Source organism: Plectrocnemia conspersa, unplaced genomic scaffold, assembly GCF_051122295.1.
Source record: "Plectrocnemia conspersa isolate PC_06_02 unplaced genomic scaffold, ASM5112229v1 ptg000002l, whole genome shotgun sequence".
NCBI classification, from domain to species: domain Eukaryota; kingdom Metazoa; phylum Arthropoda; class Insecta; order Trichoptera; family Polycentropodidae; genus Plectrocnemia; species Plectrocnemia conspersa.
Window position 1 is genome coordinate 25,643,859 of NW_028277166.1, and position 20,815 is coordinate 25,664,673.

Below are 20,815 nucleotides of genomic sequence, written 5' to 3' on the forward strand. Positions count from 1 at the left end.
GATATTACTACGAACTTCTGATATAAGAGTGTTGGTCAAAGTGAATTCAAACAGAATTTTGGTCAATAGAAGGGCACAAAAACAATTATTACTTCTGAGAAGGGATAATGTTTTTTTTGCGCTCTCCTATTGGTCAAAATTTGGTTTATATGTGCTACATTCGATTTGTAATATTATTTTTGAAAGTCGAAGTATTAGCGATAGTAAACGAACGTTCCTAATGCAACGGCGACGGCGCGATTTTATTGCTTTTGACGTGGATTTTTGAATTTCTCAGAAGGAACTATTGTTTGTTGCGCTCTCCTATTGATCAAAATTCGGTTTAGATGTGCTTCATTCGATTCTCACTTATTGTAAGTCGTAAGTAGTTATTTTGTTATAAAATCTTAATAAGAACTCTAGATAATCGAGCGTTTGCACCTTCTATAAAAGGACGTTATTGGAGGGAGGGGGGGGGGGAAAGCAGGTATAAGAATTTGGAATATATAAAATACACAAATATATACATTTTGATTCTTCAAATCATTAGTAAATTAATTGCATATTAGACTATACAAAATGTGAAAAGAATCGTTAGTAATTTCCTATATCAAAAAAATACATTACTATATATTGTATTATATAGCGACTAAGAAATCTATACATTATTGAATCCTAATAAATTTATTCCTCGATTAAAATTATACTAACTTTAAAAAAGGGCTCGACATAAAAAGCTTTCCAATTACTCCTAACAATCAATGAATATGAAAATTTAAAATGCCTATTGTTTCCGTAACATGGACTTTTAGAAGAAAAGACACGATCAAACATGTGTGTTTTATTTCGACGAAGACTAACGTTAAAGAATGATTCTAAGAAACGACACTTTAATGTTGTTTTGGCCTTCGTTTCTATGACACAAAGGATTCCAAAGGTTCCGAAAAAAATTCGGTGGAGTTGCTGTCGACTCTGTTTAGGTATACAAATATGACAAAGTCGTTAACAGTTGTACCAACTTAAAATGAAACATATGAGCTCAGAAAAAACGAATAGTGTCTAATACAGATATTCAGTGTCTTTTAGGACAGCGACTCATATTCACCTTAAATTATTACTCCTCCCGTTCAAAAATAAAAAAGATATTATCTTTTGTCATCCAGCGTTTCGCTGATCAGTTACATTACAACATAAAACAGTAACTTCGTAAGTTAACTACATATGCAAATGTATTAACATTTTAATTAAAAACGGGATTCTCTGCATTTCCATCGAACTCTACCTAATACAAGCGTTTATGGCTTACTGTAATTACGGCATGAGAAGATCATTTTGGATATACCATACTGACCGCGTTTCTTAGGGAAACGTTTTTATTTTGTTATTACATAATTGTTGGGGCCTATTTATTTATTCATTCATTATAGTCAAAACTTGGCGGCACTCTGGTAACACTGACGAGCAGCCCGTTCTTTTGGTGGACCTCGAAGAGAATATAACGGCCGGTGGTGCCTCATTCACCGCTCACTCGCATTCATTTTAATAACAAACATGTAAACTCTATATACTTTAATTAAAATACTACTGCAGCAGCTCAATCTGTGTGCAATTGCCACCCATCCGCCAAATTATTTTTATGACCAGTGTGATAAAAAAGTAGCAGTTTTTTGAATTAGTGTGTGTAATTTGCATACATTTACAATTAGGAACTGATGCAGGAAATAGTAGTTGAAAACGTAAAACAAGGACAACATACAGAACACGTTTTATTATAGCAAAAAGTAACATAATACAATATTTTTAAAGTTTTAACAAAGTAGAAATTATTTATTATATGTATGTACTTAACTGAAATTTATTTACCAATAATGGTGACAATATGAGATATGAAATGTCTACATTTGAAAAGAAGTACTCGTTTTTATGTTTTACAATTATTAAATTGCTAAGAGAATATAAATTATAATGTTTTTTCACATGTTAGTATATGTTCTGATAGATACTCTTGACATTGGAACGCTTTTCCACATTTTTCACATTCAAAATCATCAACATCACTATGAGTTTTTATGTGCGCTGCATATCTGTATTTATGTTTAAATGTTTTTCCACATTTGTCACATTCATAGTCAGGAATATCGCTATGTGATTGAATATGTTGCGAAAGATTAGATTTAGTTAGGAATACTTTTCCACATTTTTCACATTCAAAGTCACGAACGTCACTATGAGTTTTCTTATGAACTGAAAGAATTATTTTAGATTTTAATACTTTTCCACATTTATCACACTCAAAGACGTGAACGTCGCTATGAGTTCGTAAATGCCGTAAAAGATATTGTTTATATTTGAATGCTTTTCCGCATTTATCACATTTAAAGTCACAAACATCGCTATGAGTTTTTATGTGCGCTGCATATCTGTATTTATGTTTAAATGTTTTTCCACATTTGTCACATTCATAGTCAGGAATATCGCTATGTGATTGAATATGTTGCGAAAGATTAGATTTAGTTAGGAATACTTTTCCACATTTTTCACATTCAAAGTCACGAACGTCACTATGAGTTTTCTTATGAACTGAAAGAATTATTTTAGATTTTAATACTTTTCCACATTTATCACACTCAAAGACGCGAACGTCGCTATGAGTTCGTAAATGCAGTGAAAGATATTGTTTATATTTGAATGCTTTTCCGCATTTATCACATTTAAAGTCACAAACATCGCTATGAGTTTTCATATGACCTGAAAGTATATTTTTACATGTGAATGCTTTTCCACACTTTTCACATTCAAAGTCACGAACATTGCTATGAGTTTTCATATGTGATAAAAATCTGTATCTATGGTCAAATGTTCTTCCACATTTTTTACATTCAAAATCAAAACTATCGCCATGAGTTTTTATATGTTTTGAAAGTCTGCATTTATATTTGAATGTTTTTCCACATATTTCACATTCAAAGTCACGAACATCAGCATGAGTTTTCATATGCACTGATAATCTGTATTTTTGTTCGAATATTTTTCCACATTTTTCACATTCAAAGCTACAAATTTGGCTATGGGTTTCCATATGCTTCGAAAGTCTGCATTTATATTTGAATGCTTTTCCACATTTTTCACATTCATAGACACGAACGTTAAAATGACTTTTCATATGCGCAAATCTATATTTATTTTCTAATGTTTTTCCACATTTTTCACATTCAAAGTTAGAAACTTCGTGATGAGTTTCCATATGCTTTAAAAGTCTGCATTTATATTTGAATGTTTTTCCACATTTTTTACATTCTAAGTCAGGAATATAACTATGAGATTCCATATGCCAAGTAAATCTGTCTTTATTTTTATACGTTTTTCCACATTTTTCACATTCAAAATCAAAACAATCACTATGAGTTTTCATGTGTTTTGCAACATTGCCTTTACATTTGAATGCCTTTCCACATTTTTCACATTTAAAGTCACGAACATCACTATGAGATTGAACATGTCGTGCAAAAGTAGATTTATTTAAGAATGTTTTTCCACATTTTTCACATTCAAATTTACAAACAACGCTATGAGTTTTTATATGACTTAAAAGTTTGATTTTATATTTGAATGCTTTTCCACACTTTTCACACTCATAGTTAGAAACTTGGCTATGGGTTTCCATATGCTTTGAAAGTCTGCATTTATATTTGAATGCTTTTCCACAATTTGCACATTCAAAGACACGAACCTTTAAATGAGTTTTCATATGCGCAAATCTATATTTATTTTCTAATGTTTTTCCACATTTTTCACATTTAAAGTTAGTAACTGCGCTGTGGGTTTCCATATGCGTTAAAAGTCTGCATTTATATTTAAATGTTTTTCCACATTTTTTACATTCTAAGTCACGAACATAATCATGAGTTTCCAAATGCCAAATAAATCTGTCTTTATTTTTATATGTTTTTCCACATTTTTCACATTCAAAATCAAAACTATTACTATGAATTTTCATGTGCTTTGCGATGTTGCCTTTACATTTAAATTCTTTTCCACATTTTTCACATTTAAAGTCACGAACCTCACTATGAGATTGAATGTGTCGTGAAAGAGTAGATTTAGTTAAGAATGTTTTTCCACATTTTTCACATACAAATTTACAATCAACGTTATGACTTATTATATGCTTTATAAGTTTGATTTTATATTTGAATGCTTTTCCACACATTTCACATTCAAAGCTACACATATCACTATGAATTTCCATATGCTTTAAAAGTCTGCATTTATATTTGAATGCTTTTCCACATTTTTTACATTCCAAGTCACGAATATAATCATGAGATTCCATATGCCATGTAAATCTGTCTTCATTTCTATACATTTTTCCACAAATTTTACATTTAAAATCACGAGCTTCTCTATGAACTTTCATATGTTTTGTAAGATATTTTTTTATTTGAAATACTTTTCCACATTTATTACACTCATTTTTATAATAATCATTATGCATGCGATGCACTCTGGTACTTCCTTCTGTTTCTAATATCTAAAATTAAAATTTTATTTGTTAGATAAGTTGTAAATATCGAAATACATCAAAATTAAAATCTAATCGATTATTACTTTTGGAACGTTGGAAATTTGTTGAGATAAAATATCCTCATCGGTAGTATTTACTTTAAGAATATTTTTAACATCGTGCGTTTCTGAAATCATATAATAATTAAGAATATACCTAATAGTATTCTTTATTATTAATTAAGTCTTACCTATTTCGAACATGTCATCTACGTCAGCTTTTAATGTATCATCGCTGCTATCATATTCGAGTTTTACATTTGAACACTTGAAAAAAAGTATTATTTAATATTACATGCGTTAACAACTGCTACATATTACACTTCATTACCTCGACTTTACATTGAGTGGAAACAGGAGCAAGTACTTCGTCGTCGTCATCCATACCAGCTTCTACAAAGATGAAGTTTACTTCTTTAGTTATAATTAGAGAAGTGTGAAATATGTCATTGTAATTAAGTTTTATTTGGTAATTTCGATAAAAAAATAATAAAACGGATTATACCCGTTTTGATAAACGCCATCGTGATAGCGGCAAGCTGACAGTTCATAAGCAATTATTGGTCTTAATACGACGAATGTCTTGCATGGCAGAAAAATGGGGGAAATGGAATGATTATTTGAAAATTGCTATTTAACTCACGCTCGTGCATATAACATTTTCAAACTTACATACATGGAAATAGTATATTTCTAAAGATACATACGTATGAGTTATTTTTGCACATAGAGAATAAAATAATTTTTAAAACGTTTTTACGTCGTAAATGAGAAATATAATCCAAGGAAACATAAGAATTTTCGGGCGGCTTCCATAAATTATGTCAGAGGCAGGGCCGCTCCTGGCGGGGACCGAAAACGTGTGAGGCGCATGGGCGGCCAATTTCTAGAGGGGGGCCGATTCAACAAAATCTCAATTTCTAATATACGACACCATTGTGACAAAAATAATAAAAACATACTTAGAAAATAAATAATTTATTTTTATTCAGTGATAGATTATAAATTGAAACAGAAATACAATATAATAGTTCCCGTTATCGATATTTTTTTAACTAAATTTATATTTTCTTGGATGCAATTAGTACCCAAATCTCGTGCTTTCCTTGCCAAACCTCTGACTCAGAGGTTCACTAGACTTTCTGCTGCTTTCACTAGACCTCGTTGTGGCAAAGATAACGATATTTAGACGAGCTATATATTGAGTGAATTAATCGTAAAGAGGCTGAGACCTCATATAGCGGGAGAGCTTGTTAAATAATGCACGGTGGCTGCTGCGGAATTGATGGTTACAGATAAAGTTAACTCGTTTTAGAGTGTAGAATCGTCTCAGATCAAATTACTGACAAGAGATTTTCAATTTTTCTTCCTGGCTTGTGACGAAACAACGGATATAACAAATACTGCCCAACTGGCCATTCTCGTTTGTGGATTAACTGCAGTGTTTGACATGCGAGAGGAACTGTTGTCACTGAAAGCCACGCATTGCACTACAAGAAGGGAGGACATATGTTTCATCAATGAAAATAATTAACTTTTCATTTGAAAAGTTAAGCGGCCTCACTGCTGATGATCTCCAGCCACGGTTGACTCACAAAAAATGCTAATCGCATTTGGCAAGAAAGAACTGAATCGTCTCGGTCATGATTCAAGTAATTTAATTATATGTCACTGCTACCAGGAGAGTCTATGTACAATCGTCGCGGTTCAACAATGTGATGTCAACAGTAGTGTCATGCATAAATTTTATAAAAATCAGAAAGATTAGAGCCGACAGTTTAAAGAGTTATTAAATGATCTTGACTCTGAGTACTTTGATATCGTTTATCACTGAGAACTGCGATATGAAGTCACCCAGTTTATGGGGATAAATTGAAACCCTGTTAGTGAATTCAATGATAATAAGTGACTGTGTGATCTAGTGTTAATGGTGGAGTTTCTCAGCTCTCTGCTTTCAAACGTAAAATCATTTGAAGCTAAATTAAAATAGAGGAAAGTGCAACTTGAAAAGAATAACACAGTGCATTTCCCCACTCTGGAAGGACAAAAGCCTTTTAAGGCACTTGAATATGCAAGTGAATGTGCGAACCTAATTGAGGCATTTAATGAAAGAATCAAGAACGTGAAACGCAAGCAAATGGAATTGAACATAATTGATTCACCGTTTAATATGGAACCTACTGATGTATTTGATAACCTACAGCTCGAAATTATTCAGCTGCAAAGCGACGATGTGCTAAACGATAGTTACAACAACCTCCCACTGCTCGAGTTCTATAAACTTCACATAAGCAATGATGAACTTCCTACTTTGAGGAGACATGCATTGAAACTCGTTCCAGACTGACCGACGCAAACCTAGAAATGCAGCATCATACGTCTCACTAAAGATAATCAGTTGCAGCCATCACATTAAGGGTGAGTTAATGTAATGTTTGATGAAAAACAGTATTTTTTTAGTTGATCATTTTGTAGTTGAGAATTTCGAATGACCCGCGGATGATTTTATAATTATCTAAATGGCCATTGGCATTAAAAATATTCCTCGCCCCTGGTTTAGAGTTTTATAAATATGGTAAACCTAATGATAAAGGTTTTTTGTCGATAGGTCATGTAAGCAAAGGGCAGGGTGTATATTTAAAAATAAGTAAAATCGTAATCTGACAATTTTTTTAGTTACACACACAAATAAAATAAAGAAATCAGTTTTATTAAGGTACTTTTTTATTAAGCATATAATTCAAACCAAAGTACAGTAAACCTCGCTTAACGAGCACCTCCCATAATGAGAAATTCACAAAACGAGCGAAACAAATTAAAAATACGACACTCTTCACGAGCGTTGTTTTGCCTAACGAGCGACAAGGAGAATACAGGGGAGTTTTGGTTGGAGCCAAAACCTTCTGTTAGACCCGTGAGCGTATAATATTCAGCTGTCATCGGTCATAATTAGCTGTCTAACTATACCTTTTGATAGGCATTATCGTATTTTGCATTGATTCTGCAAGATTATAGAACGAATTATGTTCGTTAGGCGAAGTTCCACTGTACTGTTTCACTTCTGGGAGAAATATGAAAAATACTATAGTAATAAATTTGATTTTAAGTTTTAAAATGACAGTAGATTGCCCGATATCCAAACATGCTTAAATAATATGAATGAGCGAGGCTCATCTTTATCTAAATCATAATTTATCTTCTTATTCAGGTTTTAAACTATTTTATAAGGCTATGGATAAAGTTTTTAGCTCGCCAACTAGGAGCAAGTCTATGTTATTCAGCGCTTCAGGCAGAAATTAAATTTGCGGTCCACTACCCCTTTACCTATTGTAACATTACTATTTTTCACAATTAGTATAAAGATTTTTAGATTTATGATAATGAAAATCAGAATACAACCCAGCAAGTAAAATGTAATATAAAGAGAAGTAAAATATTTCAAGATTTTATTGATGTAGTCTTAACCCAACCGACTTTATTTTGATTTTAAAGTTAGTTTGTTTTAAATAATATTAAAATAAATGTTAAATATATTGCAGTTTTTATAGAGTACAGGGATGCGTGAATTGGTAATTAAAATTCAAATCTGAATCTAAAATCAATATTTCAGCACTGATTGTTTTGTTATTCGGTGGTGACATATAATATATATTATAAAGAAAAAATAATGATTTTTAATAAAATACAAACGGTGCTGTGTTCAATTACGTGAAACTGCACTCAAAGCCGTTTAGAGATTTTTTACATAATCAGCTAATTCATACAAAGTACACGCACACCTTCAGGTAATTATTAGCACGTATCAAGGGCAGATATAATAATGTTAGTGTCTAGTTACTATGATTTAAATTGAATCAATACATAGCTGTAAAACTTACTTTTATAAATTACTACCAGTTTTCAGGAATTTCATATATAATTTAATAAAATTGCGAGCCAAGGTAATAAACTTTACAGAAAGTTGTTCTGGTTTAAAATATTGCACTGCTTACTGAAATAGCTGCTGTGAATGCTGATAATGAAACAGACCATTTATGCCTGAATTTTACAACCTCAAAGCAGTTACAAGAGGGAAAGAATTTGACCGCCTGCCCCTGCTACATTCACGTATCTTATTGCATTCCAACGAGACATTTTTACAATTTTACCTTTGGTTTAATTAATATTTTGTGTAATAAAATAAATACTTCTATTTTCTTATTTCTTTTTTATTTCATACTCTTTTGGTTACAGTGATACAGTGATATTGAAATTTGAAAAAATAACAATAATAAGATTATTAATGGGTTTGTAGGGGTTGTGCAGTCTGCTCAACTTCAAAATGTATGTTTTCGATTTTATTTTTAATATGTTCCCTGGTTTGATCATCAAATTGCCTAATCTTTATAGCAAAATGTTTCTCATATATAGTACAGATATCATCATGACTCAACTGTGTTTTTAACGTCGTAAACGTCTTATCTAGTAGTTCGTCGACGCTTAAATCAAAACTCGATCTACCCGATACCCTCTTCTTTTTTAAGGGACATTTAAATGATTTTTTCCTTTTGTTCCTAGAAAATGTTCCACCTGCTAACAACAAAGGTTAAGGTTAAGTTAAGCGGAATGCGCAATAAATAATACGTCGATAAATACCAGAATTATCAAGCTCGGTGTTGGTATCGCTTTCAGCTTTGGAATCGCACATCGGTGAGTCAATGTCCGAATCCTAAAAATCACCAATATGTCAAATTTAGTTTGGAAAAATGAACAAATTAAACTGACCTCTGTATCTGTCGTCTCTCCTGGTTCGTAAACGTCGTGCAAAAATTCATCCATAACATTGTAACAAAACCATGACGGTTTGTATATTAATTTCTTCTTTTTGATTCCGCAATTTCTGGACTGTTGAACTTTTTGATACAAAGTCCTATAATTATCCATCAAATCTTCCATTTTCAGTTTTATTTCCACAACGCTGACGTCTTTTGAAATATTTTTCTTAATATTTTCCCAAGCGTTCGAAATAAGCGACTTATTTTTATGATCGGCATGTTTAGAGTTCCATATGATTTCTTCTAATTTATATAACTCTAATAATTTACACGTTAATTCGTTTGTCCACTCCATAATGGCAAATATGCACAAAAACAATTCACTGGTTCTGCTCCTGTCACATGTACAGTGCAAAACATCAGTGTTGCCATATGAACAAATTAAATTAATACTATTTTTAATTATTTTATTGCTGGTTTTAGTCAGATTATATAATTAAAAAAAATATATTTAATTAATAGTTTATGTCATAGGTTTACAACATTTTAGACTTTTAAATTGAGCTTTTATTTTCAATAATTTAACTAAGAAACAAATTTCCAGTCTTGAAAATATAAATACATATATAAGTATTTGTATTACGAGATATAAAATAAACGCAAAATTCATACTAAATAAAAAATCATTATCTTTTAAAGACAGTAATATAGCTTATGCATTTTAATATGTGTTTCCCTATTTAATATTACTTTTGTGGTTGTTTTCATTTTACCAAATTATCTATGTAATATTTAAAAAAATGCACTCTGATTTGTTTTATTTCGTCGTATTAAAAAACTTACTTTGTAGATTGTTAAGTACATTACCAGTGTTGACATTAAAAGTGTTGAAAATAATTGCTGTTATTTTTATAAAAAATGTCACAAATTATACTTGTAAGTCATTAACATCATTTTATATCGTTTATTAATGTTTATGATAACTGTACAAATACGATAGAAGATATAAAATCATGGATTAAAACAAATTCCTTTAAGGGGTAAATATATGAGTTTAATTACTCCATATGAATTTGAATTTATGAAAAGATATTTAAATTCCGATATTTTTTGTGGTGCTTCTAAATATTATTAAAAAAATACACATCAGGCGAAACGGGCGTTAACAATATATAATATATGGCGATCCCGAGACGACCGTCCGGGACGCATCATACGCAAAAGTGAAGTCCCGCTGAGCCTTGCACCCGAACTAAGCGGCGTCGTACAATGACGCCGCATTCCCGCAGCCGCAAGCAACGCGCGGAGTGGGGATACCTTAACGTACCCGACCGGGAATATAAGGCGGGGCCAAAAGTTCACATTTGATTCGACTCCGGACTTCCGACTCTGCAACACTCACTGGACTACAACTCGCCGCTCCGATCTCATCTTCGCTCTTGAACGCTGATTCTACACCTCGCCTCCTGTCTGAGCAACCATCTCCAGGACACGCGCTCGAGGATTAACATCGACGACTGTCGAAGGATCACCGTCAAAACGCGTCAAGAACTTTCTGGAAGATTTCGCAAGGGCCACTTTGTACAGTTCGCTGTACAAACGTCCTACCACAAATCGTCAACCGGACCCGCCGATAACTACAAAATAGAAGCTTAAACACGACCGCTTCAAATACATATGTAACTAGGCTTACCATATTTATGAAACTCTAAACCGGGACAGTTAAAGAAAAGCTCAATCGGATTTTTTACATCTAAAAAAAAGCCATTTCGAAAATTTTGTGAAACCGGAACCAATGTCATGAAACCGGAACCGATGGTGTGAAACCGGGACGTAAGCTAAGTCTATATGTAACACTTAATTTAAAATATTAATGTATAAACCATATAACTTTACTCCCGTGCGAAACAAAACTTTTAATTAGAAACACTGACATTTTGTAATAGAAAATTTACTTTTGCCACTTTTGATAAATGTAAATCTTTCACTAGAAATATTTGACATGTACACTCGAGGAAAAATGATTTTTTATAGTAATTATTTATTGGTATATTTTACTTATAAAGAGTGTTATGTGGTTAGAGAAAATCAACCGTAAAATTTAGAATACAAGTATTTGGCGGAATTGAGTAAATTATTTAAATATTGCGAGCGATTTTATTAGAACTATTTTTAATCTTATTACAAAAATTGTGCAGTAAAAAATGTTTGCTTATGGCCAAACAAAAATGTCCCACTGGCAACCAGATTGCGAGTGACAGTTGAGGTTAGTGCAAGTTTTATAAAAATGACGAAACAAAGGAGTCCCGGTGCAGGGAGCGAAGATGAGCCCCTTCAGGCCGTCGTCATTGCCGACAACTTTAACGATAATTTCACACCAGTCGTTCCCGAAGTACCATTTGTGAGTGTTGCGTTGGTGTTATTCTATCTGACTTGGTTATATTTATTGATGATTTACTTTCAGGCGTTATTACCATTAGTCGGAGTGCCTTTCGTCGATTACGCTTTAGAATCATTAGCGCAGTCTGGAGTGAACGAAACATTTCTGTTTTGTTCATCGCGCGCTGATTTGATAAAAGCACACATACAGTAAATATAAAATTATATTAATTAAAGTGATCAGACGTCCTCTTCAAAATTTTTGTCTTTTGTTTTCCTTGAATATTAATATATTGTTTATTATGTAATTTTATATAAATTCTTCTTTCATTATTTGAGGAAATCGAGAGAAGAGAAGGCGGCTTGGAGTGCTAGTATGACAGTTCATATAATAGTATCAGAGAGCTGTCGTTCTTTCGGCGATGCTTTGAGAGACTTAGATGCTAAAAGTCTCGTCAATGGATATTTTATTCTAATGGGAGCCGATGCAATTTCGAACGTTAAACTGTTACCTCTTCTAGAAAAACACAAGTTTGTCTCTTTATCGAATAAGTATTTTATGAGTTTGATTTTATTATATTTTTTTTAATAGAGAGATATCGAAGAGAGACAAAGGCGCAGCCATGACTTTATTGTTCAAACCGGCCGTTCCTGGTCATCGAGCTCAATCCGTTTCTGATTCCGTATTATTGGCAGCGGACACTAATACGAATAGAGTTCTCTTGCACCAAAAATTGCCTAAAAAAGATGGACCTACGAAAGTTTCTTTTCCAATTGTGCGTGTTAATATTTTGTCTTAATTTTCATGCAAAAGTAATGTATATTTTTTTATAGGAAATTTTTCTTGGGTTTGGTGAAGTTGAAATACACAACGATCTACTAGATACTCATATTGCTATTTGTTCTCCGTCTGTTTTACCGTTGTTTGCTGATAACTTTGATTTTCAAACGAGAGACGATTTTGTGAAGGGTATACTGATGAACGAAGAGATTTTAGCTAGTACGATCTACTGGCATAAATTGGAAGGCGATCAATACGCAGCTAGAGTTACAGATTGGCAGATGTATCAAACAGTGAGGTAAATAACTTAATTTTTTTTATTTACCCATATTTCTGAAATTCAGAATAACATTAATTACAAATACTTTTCTTTAAAACCTAGTTTTTCAATAACTTAATATTTATTCATCTTGTATCATTGTAACTTGAGATGTCTGCGTGGAATCACTGCCGAGAGACATTGAGGAATTTCTCTTCCCTCTGTCTGTCTATTCATTGACAATTTTGTGACTTTTTCTAATGACTGCCCTTTTGTATATTTTAATAAACTTGTACCCACTGTAATTGAATAATTTACATGTATTAAAAATTCTTACAATATTATTTTTTAAATTATTAAACAGCCAAGATATAATGCACAGATGGGTCTTCCCGTTAGTACCTGATATGGGCATTTCGAAGCAAGAGAATAATTACATGCTCTTAAGAAATCATGTTTATAGGCACCGAGATGTTACTTTAGCCAAGTAAGTATCTATTATAATCATTAAGTTTATATATGATATAAAATAATAAATTTTGGTACTGGTCGATTTTATACCGGCCACCGCGCGCTTGCACATATAATATAATGAAGCAATTTGGTGCATGCGCAAAAGAGGTTTTAACACTTGACCGACCCACGGGTCATTTATTCATTTGGTAATGTGAGAAAATTAGAAAACATATGTTAAAATTATTTTATCAGTAGCTTTTAATCTGTGGGTTGCATTGAGATTTAGTTGATGAAATGCATTGATTTTGATTGGTAATTGCTTATTATCATGGTACCACGCTCATATTTGACAGTTATGAAACCTCCATTTGCTGTTCAAACCCAAACCTTTTTTTTATAATTTCTTTTTATAATTTTCTTTAACAGCGTTTATTTTCCACACTTACAATTATCAAATCTCATTCAAGAGTTTTCATAAACATGACTTATTAGAAGCAATTATTTTTTTAAGATCTAATTCAGTATAAATCATGGATTGAGAAGGTTAAATTTAGATATAATATTATTAAAGATTTAAGATTAGATTTAGTCAATCAGCTTTTTTCCTTGTGAATATAATTATGAATATAATTCGGTCATAGTAGACACAACCGATAAACATTCTGTTTTTGAATGCGTAAAAGCATTTTTTTGGTAAAAATATGCGTTTCATTGTCTTGCATTTCGAAACAAAATAAACAACCATGAATTTTGGAGCGGCACTAGTCACTCGGATATATTGAGAGAGAAAACGACTATGTGTTCTGTTCAAGTATACAAAGATTTTTCAAATTTCATTCGAGATAGTATAAACAAATATCTTACGAATATTCAAATATTTAATTAAGAACCCTAAATATTTGCTATATTATAGTTTTTTAATCATATTTCACGTTGCGAAAAAAGACACTTCACTCAAGTATTAACACGACTTCCACGCATGTGCCAAATTGCTTCAGTGTATATGTGCAATGTGACCGGTATAAAAACGACCAGTACCTAAATTTTTAATATCAATTTTTAGAAAATGCACTTTGGAAGAGTACGTTGTGATTGCATTAGGAAGCATTGTTGGTGAAAATACAGTAATAACTAGATCTGTAATTGGAAAAAATTGTAAAATTGGTTCAGACGTTCACATATCGGACAGTTATATAATGGACGGTTGCACAGTGAATGCGAATTGTCACATTGTTGCATCAGTTCTTGGATCTAAATGCACTTTAGATACTAAAGTGGATCTAAATGCAGTCATTCTAGGCAGTGGTGTTAAACTGAATAAAAATGAAAAGTTAGAAAAAGCTCTAGTTCAACAAAAGCCGACTAGTTGTAAGTCTTTGATTATTTGTATTTATATATTATATTCTGTTGTAGTGTAGTGTTTTTTTTTGATGTTGTTATATGATATCGTTTTGTGTATTTCAATCTTTTTTCAGAATAAGTATCAGTATTTAAAACTCTTCTCTGTATTGCATTCTTGTAGCGTCTAAGAAAATCGGAGAGAAGGCTCACAAACTTGAATTTGATAAGGGCAATGATAACGAATCTATTGATTCAGATGCTTCAGATACTGAAAAAGCAGATATGCCATTATTGACCGTGTCTAATAATTGGAATGATAATAAATCAGAATGTTATGCGTCTTCATCTGAAGAAGAAACGAGCCGATCAGCATCGCCTGTCCAAGAAGATACAAATTGTTAGTTGAAAATTAATTATTTAATTTCTGTTTTTGTAAAGTTTGTATTAATACTTTTTTTTTAGTATTCTTGCATGAGGTAATAGACAGCTTGGCTCGGGGCTTTGAAGAGAAGTTGAAGTGCGACTATTTGATACTCGAGATAAATTCTTCGCGTTACGCTTACAACATGTCATTGCAAGAAGTCAATTTTTATGTCGTAAGAGCATTATTCAGTTTACCACCGATGGCCACAACTACAAATATCGTAGTTACATTCAAAGAACTATTCAATTATTTCACGCCAATTATTGCTAATTACATAAAAGGTAATGACGCAATGATGGATTGTTTGAGAGCTATTGAGGTTGTATTATTTTTTTGAATGTATAAAGTTTAGATGAAATATGACATATATTATGTAATTTACAGGAGAGTTGTGAGAATAATGAAGCACTCATACAAAGGGTTGGTCAAGTGCTACATTTTCTTTACGAAAAGGACGTCATTACAGAAGAAATCATTATGAAATGGTATGAAGATGTTGACGAAGAATCCGTTCTTAACAATAACGTCGTTTTAAAGAAATTCATAGAATGGCTCAACCAATCCAGCGAAGAAGAGAGTGATTAATTTTTTATGTATATATATATATATATAATTATTTTAAAATGAAAAGTTAACATCTTGAATATTATGATATATTTATACAAAAAAGTTTTTTTATTAAGTACATTATTTAAAAATTCTTTAGTACATATATGTGCATTTAACCGGCTCTCTAAAAACAATTTTTTTGGCAGTAAATTGACTTAAAGATTAGTTATGAAGGCCATAATTTTCTATAAATCTTAACCATGTTTCTTTTAATATTTTTTGATTATAATCTTGATGATATTGCGACGTTTTGGCAACATTTTAATAGAACCTGTTTTACACACTAGTATTCATTTAATTACAGTATAAATTTTATATTCATTCTTTCATTAACGATAATTGTAACAATGTCATTACTGATATAGTGGATAAGTCTGCGAGCACTGCTTCTATATTCTGAGCTGTTTTAACCTGACAAATGCTTTCCCGTCGAAAAGACACAATAGCTACAGCCAGCAAAGGTAACGGTTCGAGAGAATCTCTAGCTAATATCAAATCCCACAAGAGTAATAGCTGCTCGGGTGGCAAATGACCACTGAACGCTCTAATCAACCATTTAAGGACCACTCTGATGCTGAAATAATTAAAAATAATAATATATCATAAGCTTTATTCTTATATCTTTAGCGAGACTTACGGTTCGACGTTCAAATTTCTGAAATGAGACCAAAGAGCTGGTTCGTATGCTTGTAACAATCTTTCGTACAACAAACATAAGGAGACTATTCCCTGGAAAAGTTATGCATTATTTAAAATAAGTAGTGTTAAATCAAAAATGTGATAACTGACATTTTGGTAACGGTCCTAAAAAGTCTGCACTATGATAAGACTCCGTTTCAGCTCGCAGGCGAATAATGATGTATAGAATCAAGATACAAAATTCAAAATGTCAGTTAATATAATATATTGAGATTGTTTTTTATATTTACTTGTGGATGTGTAGATATTGTATGTAATCGATGCCAGTATCGTAAGTAAAACGCTCGAAACGTATAATATAATCTCACAGGATCGTCATATAAATAGCAGAAAGGTGTTGCTGTTAAAAGTTAAAATCGATTAATATCTATTCATAAATTAATATTATCAAAGCTATAGAATAATACTCACCGTACATCGTAAAACCGTGAAACGGTATTACACCACTTGGCGGAAAGTTTATGATTGAATCGCTGCCGGAAAGTTTACCTTTAATGGTCGTCACCATTGGATTACCTAATATAGATTTGAGCAACGATTGAACTTCAGAATCTCTCGAAAAGCACAGCATAACCTTTAAATAAAATAAAGTTTATTTTAAACACATTATATAAATTTTATTATTTTGTAAAACATACCTGATAAAGCATGTCCTCATATACAAAATATTGATCGTCATTGGACGCAGTCAGTTGAACGTCTTTAAATATCAACTTGTCTATCATAAGATCGTTCTGAAGAACAGAATTTTTGAGCGTTTCATAGTAATCTATGTGCTGTAATAATATATTTATAATAAATAATAAATACTTATTTTTAAATAACGAATAAAAAATGAGATTACTTCTTGATTAATATCTGTTCCTAAAACTTGTGCCCATAATATGGCTCGCAAACATGTTGGACATCCGCGTTTTAGATATTCTTGTGAGACTGGAGCGTATCCAAGTTTTGCTACTCTCAATCCAAGTTCCATTCTTTCGGCCTCCAATGAAACGAAACCAGTGATTGAGCTGGCCATGTTTGGATTCACACCGAGCATTGGTTCACCTTGAGACATTTCAGGATATTGCAATCTCTAGATTAAAACAATAAAAGCATACTGTAAATAAGTAGCAACGTGCTTTATCATACACATTTCGTAACCGATTAGGGTGATACAGATTTTTTAGCGTTCACATTAAATTGTTACACATTTAGGTTAAAAATAAATAAATTTAATTTTATGAAAATACTAACCAGTTCATCTAAGTTTTTCACTTTTAATGGAATATGTGAAAACTCCCATTTCGGCTCACCGCTGAAACAATTCACCAATGAAAATATCATTTTAAAAATTAACTTACGTTCTAACTTACTCTATCTGCTCGAAGCTATTCCCGGATAGTGAAAGCAATACTTCAAGAAAATCTTTTGGAGCATATACAGGTCTATATCTGGTCAAATCTGAAAATATAATAAATCTAATCAGTAATTTATAAATCAATATACTTATATATAATAAACAGCTGTTCAATTGCCTTGATCGTATGTACTTAATTCATTCCATTTATCCGACATTTCGTCTCTATCTGTATGAAGTCGTAATTTTGCTAAGGGAATACCTAAATCGGCACACATTGAATTGAGAGATTTGTGTATTCTTTTTTCCCATTGATTATTTGCCTTCTTTAAGAAAGCAAATTTTTCATTCTGTAGGGAACAAATTAAATCAATTTTTATCCAAGCAAATATAAAATAATGCCTTTATCGTTATTAGTACTTTTTCTGGCTTCTGTAGCGAACGTAGCCATTGAAATACCGTGTTTCGAAGTTCAGTCTCCAAACCTCTCTCTTTCATAGCCGTTAACAACGATCCTTTGAAGTCATTTTTGTTCACGTTAGAAGATGCCACCAATTTCTGTAATTTTAAAACGAAACATTGTATTGATACGATTTTGATTTATGAAAAAATGTATTTATTCCACATAACCTGTATATCATTGATGAAAGGTTTGTACATTGGCATATGCAGTATTTCATCTGCTAGTTTGAGTGCATTGTGGTGGATATTTTTCTCTTCCATTTAATGAACGGTATATAATTACAAAATAATAAGAAATAAAACTCTGATCAATAACTAACAAAAATAAACACATTCAGTCACTTTTACATAAGAAAATTCTATTGTGTAACTATGGTTACGAAATAATATAATTTGCTGTAATCATGTAATGAAACTCTATACACTGATGGATTACATTAAAAAATAATATGCCTAATATTTAGAATATTAAATGTTTTAGATCTATAAACTAACAATAAATTCAAAGATCTAGGTAAATTAAATATGATTTAAAATTGAATAAGAAAAGGAAATTTGAGTGTAGAAATTATTAATAATTTCAATGCAAAGACACTTTATTTTAAAAATAAGTTATTTAGATTATTGAGTATTTTTGAACTGCTAATAAGTAATATAGATAATAGGTAGCTATCTTCACTGCTTATCAATAATGTATCCGAGAAAAGAAAATAAATAATTGCGAAATATTTACATTTGTCGTTACACCATTAAAAGTATTTTTATCATTATATAATCATTGCTTTATTCGAATAGATAATAATAATTTGATTACATCTATAGTTACAAGGCATGCACTACCGGTTTTCGGTAAATATGTCTAAATTTCATTACGGGTAAATAAATTTCTAATTAACGGTAAATTATTAGTCCAGCTGAGTCACCTGCTGTTGAATTATCATTGAACGACAAGCTTTAGAAAGTAATTAATAAAATGTAAAGCTGCTAATAACAATATGAAAAATTTAGCAAAAAAAAAAATAATGAGAAGAGAAATTATATATTTTAATAAAAAAAGTCATAGAAAAATATTTGGATCATACAACAATTCAGCCGACTAGTGAATATTTTTTACTGCAACAAGGGCAATCTGCAATAAAATAAGTTTCAGTTTAAACAACGATACATTAAAAATGTTATATTTTTAAAGGCTTATTTTAATTCCTTTCCTGAAAGAAAATTATTTAAGATAGGTTTGGTAACCCAGATGTCGCGGGTTCTAGCCACGACAGCATACTCGAATTTTTATTTATAAAAATGCGCTATTATAAAAAATAGACCTAGCTGCAAAGTGACATCTATCGATTATAAATTATTTAAATTACCCATAATATATATAGATGTCACCAATTCACAGACTTTGTCTGGTGGTTTTAATATCTACTTAGGCGGCTTCCATAAATAATGTCATATGTTTTTTGTAAATTTTTACCTCCCGCCTCCCCCCCTATATTACAAGATTTCATTGAGACAGACTCCTGTTCGTTTCAACTGGCATAATCCCCCCCTAAACCTATGACATAATTGATGGAAGCCGCCTTACTAATTGAATTATTTTTTGTCTAATTGAGTTACACTGTTCGTACAGATTTACCCCCATTGTAATGCATTGGGCTTAAGCCTTACCAATTGTTAGGTTACAATAAATGATTAAATTATGTAAAATAAATAAATTTTGAGTAATATTAATTGTTTCGATTGTCTCGCAAAATAAACGTGAAGCCAAGGATAACCCTTTCAACACAAGCTTATGTTGCTGAAGTTCCTAAAACCATCATTTTAAATTTATATGAATAAGGATATGCATTTTTATTTTCCTCCCAAAATTCTAAAATACGTTTTTTTCTGTCCTATTTTTGTACATTGTCAAAGTTATTCACTATAAATTCAATGTCTACATCTGTTGAAATAGAAAATCTATTTGTTTCTATCGACAATTCTTTACTATTTAAAGAATCCTCTAAATTGTAATTTGCTCCAAATATTTTTCAAATGTTTCTCAAGTTACACTTTTTTTAACTGCGTTATTGAACATGTACCGAACTGAAATAAACCAATAATTTTTTGCTCAGCTCCGGTTTTCGTTTCAACAAAAATAACGGGTTTTCTGGTTTACGGTTTTTGCTTTAGTTTCGGTTCGAAGCTCTGTTCGAGACTGTTTTTGTAGATTTTCTTTGAGGGATAACCTGAGAATTTTTGATTTAGAATCAGAGACGACTTTTTAGGTTTTTCCATGAAGGTGGGGTGCAAAAGTTGGCTAGTTAGTGGTTGTTTTTTTAATATTCGGATATCATTAAGATTCAAAGTATTTTATTAAATTATATACATTTTTCTGGATAGATTAAAGGATGAGGAGGAGGGAAATGACCCCACCAAAAACTTTTAATTTAGTTTCTTTATTTATTATCAGAATACTCCAAAACATCGGGAAGATTTTTTAGGTGCTAGTGAACCACGAACAAAATTCTGTACAACGATTTTAGTGATGCCGAGTCACGTAGTACAACAGATTAGATTAGCATGTAAAACGATTTATTGCGCATACCGTTAAATATAGTAATTAACATATATGTATTGAACATATTGAGGGCTTGACTATACGCATTGTGAGAGTACATTTATAAAAAAAAGTATACCAAAAGAACGGATTTTATTTTATAATAAAAAAACATAACTATGATATTTATATTAAATATTAATTAAATTGTAAAAAAAATGTTGAATTAGA

General features: G+C 31.4%; 4 protein-coding genes across 6 annotated transcripts; 1 reads left to right on the forward strand and 3 right to left on the reverse strand.

The window, feature by feature from the left end:
- Positions 1 to 1,729: 1,729 nt before the first annotated feature.
- Positions 1,730 to 5,110, reverse strand: LOC148238180 (uncharacterized). The gene is made up of 5 exons (XM_088181310.1): positions 5,048 to 5,110; positions 4,874 to 4,935; positions 4,734 to 4,809; positions 4,588 to 4,670; positions 1,730 to 4,510 (listed from the first exon to the last, which is right to left on the reverse strand). The coding sequence occupies exons 1-5, from the start codon at positions 5,091 to 5,093 to the stop codon at positions 1,940 to 1,942; spliced, it is 2,838 nt and encodes a 945-aa protein (XP_088037436.1). The 5' UTR covers positions 5,094 to 5,110; the 3' UTR covers positions 1,730 to 1,939.
- Positions 5,111 to 8,734: 3,624 nt separating this feature from the next.
- Positions 8,735 to 9,717, reverse strand: LOC148238181 (uncharacterized). Of its 2 annotated transcripts, none has more exons than XM_088205865.1 (3): positions 9,307 to 9,717; positions 9,178 to 9,250; positions 8,735 to 9,111 (listed from the first exon to the last, which is right to left on the reverse strand). In XM_088205865.1, the coding sequence occupies exons 1-3, from the start codon at positions 9,649 to 9,651 to the stop codon at positions 8,822 to 8,824; spliced, it is 708 nt and encodes a 235-aa protein (XP_088061991.1). In that variant the 5' UTR covers positions 9,652 to 9,717; the 3' UTR covers positions 8,735 to 8,821. The 2 variants fall into 2 exon arrangements, with proteins under 2 accessions (XP_088061991.1, XP_088061990.1); XM_088205864.1 differs by having other exon boundaries at positions 8,735 to 9,114.
- A 1,815-nt stretch (positions 9,718 to 11,532) lies between these two features.
- eIF2Bepsilon (eukaryotic translation initiation factor 2B subunit epsilon) lies at positions 11,533 to 15,600 on the forward strand. 2 transcript variants are annotated; one of them, XR_015808877.1, is made up of 10 exons: positions 11,533 to 11,697; positions 11,761 to 11,885; positions 12,015 to 12,206; positions 12,268 to 12,451; positions 12,510 to 12,754; positions 13,080 to 13,202; positions 14,235 to 14,539; positions 14,647 to 14,909; positions 14,975 to 15,255; positions 15,321 to 15,600. XR_015808877.1 is itself a non-coding variant. In XM_088181325.1 (10 exons), the coding sequence occupies exons 1-10, from the start codon at positions 11,584 to 11,586 to the stop codon at positions 15,519 to 15,521; spliced, it is 1,986 nt and encodes a 661-aa protein (XP_088037451.1). In that variant the 5' UTR covers positions 11,538 to 11,583; the 3' UTR covers positions 15,522 to 15,600. The 2 variants fall into 2 exon arrangements, 1 of the variants encoding a protein (XP_088037451.1); XM_088181325.1 differs by having other exon boundaries at positions 11,538 to 11,697; positions 14,694 to 14,909.
- Positions 15,601 to 15,732: 132 nt separating this feature from the next.
- On the reverse strand, positions 15,733 to 18,312 carry LOC148238183 (TBC1 domain family member 19). The gene is made up of 11 exons (XM_088181326.1): positions 18,217 to 18,312; positions 18,007 to 18,144; positions 17,765 to 17,936; positions 17,603 to 17,690; positions 17,484 to 17,544; positions 17,089 to 17,322; positions 16,883 to 17,020; positions 16,656 to 16,818; positions 16,475 to 16,584; positions 16,183 to 16,274; positions 15,733 to 16,119 (listed from the first exon to the last, which is right to left on the reverse strand). The coding sequence occupies exons 1-11, from the start codon at positions 18,307 to 18,309 to the stop codon at positions 15,864 to 15,866; spliced, it is 1,545 nt and encodes a 514-aa protein (XP_088037452.1). The 5' UTR covers positions 18,310 to 18,312; the 3' UTR covers positions 15,733 to 15,863.
- Between the last annotated feature and the right edge of the window lie 2,503 nt (positions 18,313 to 20,815).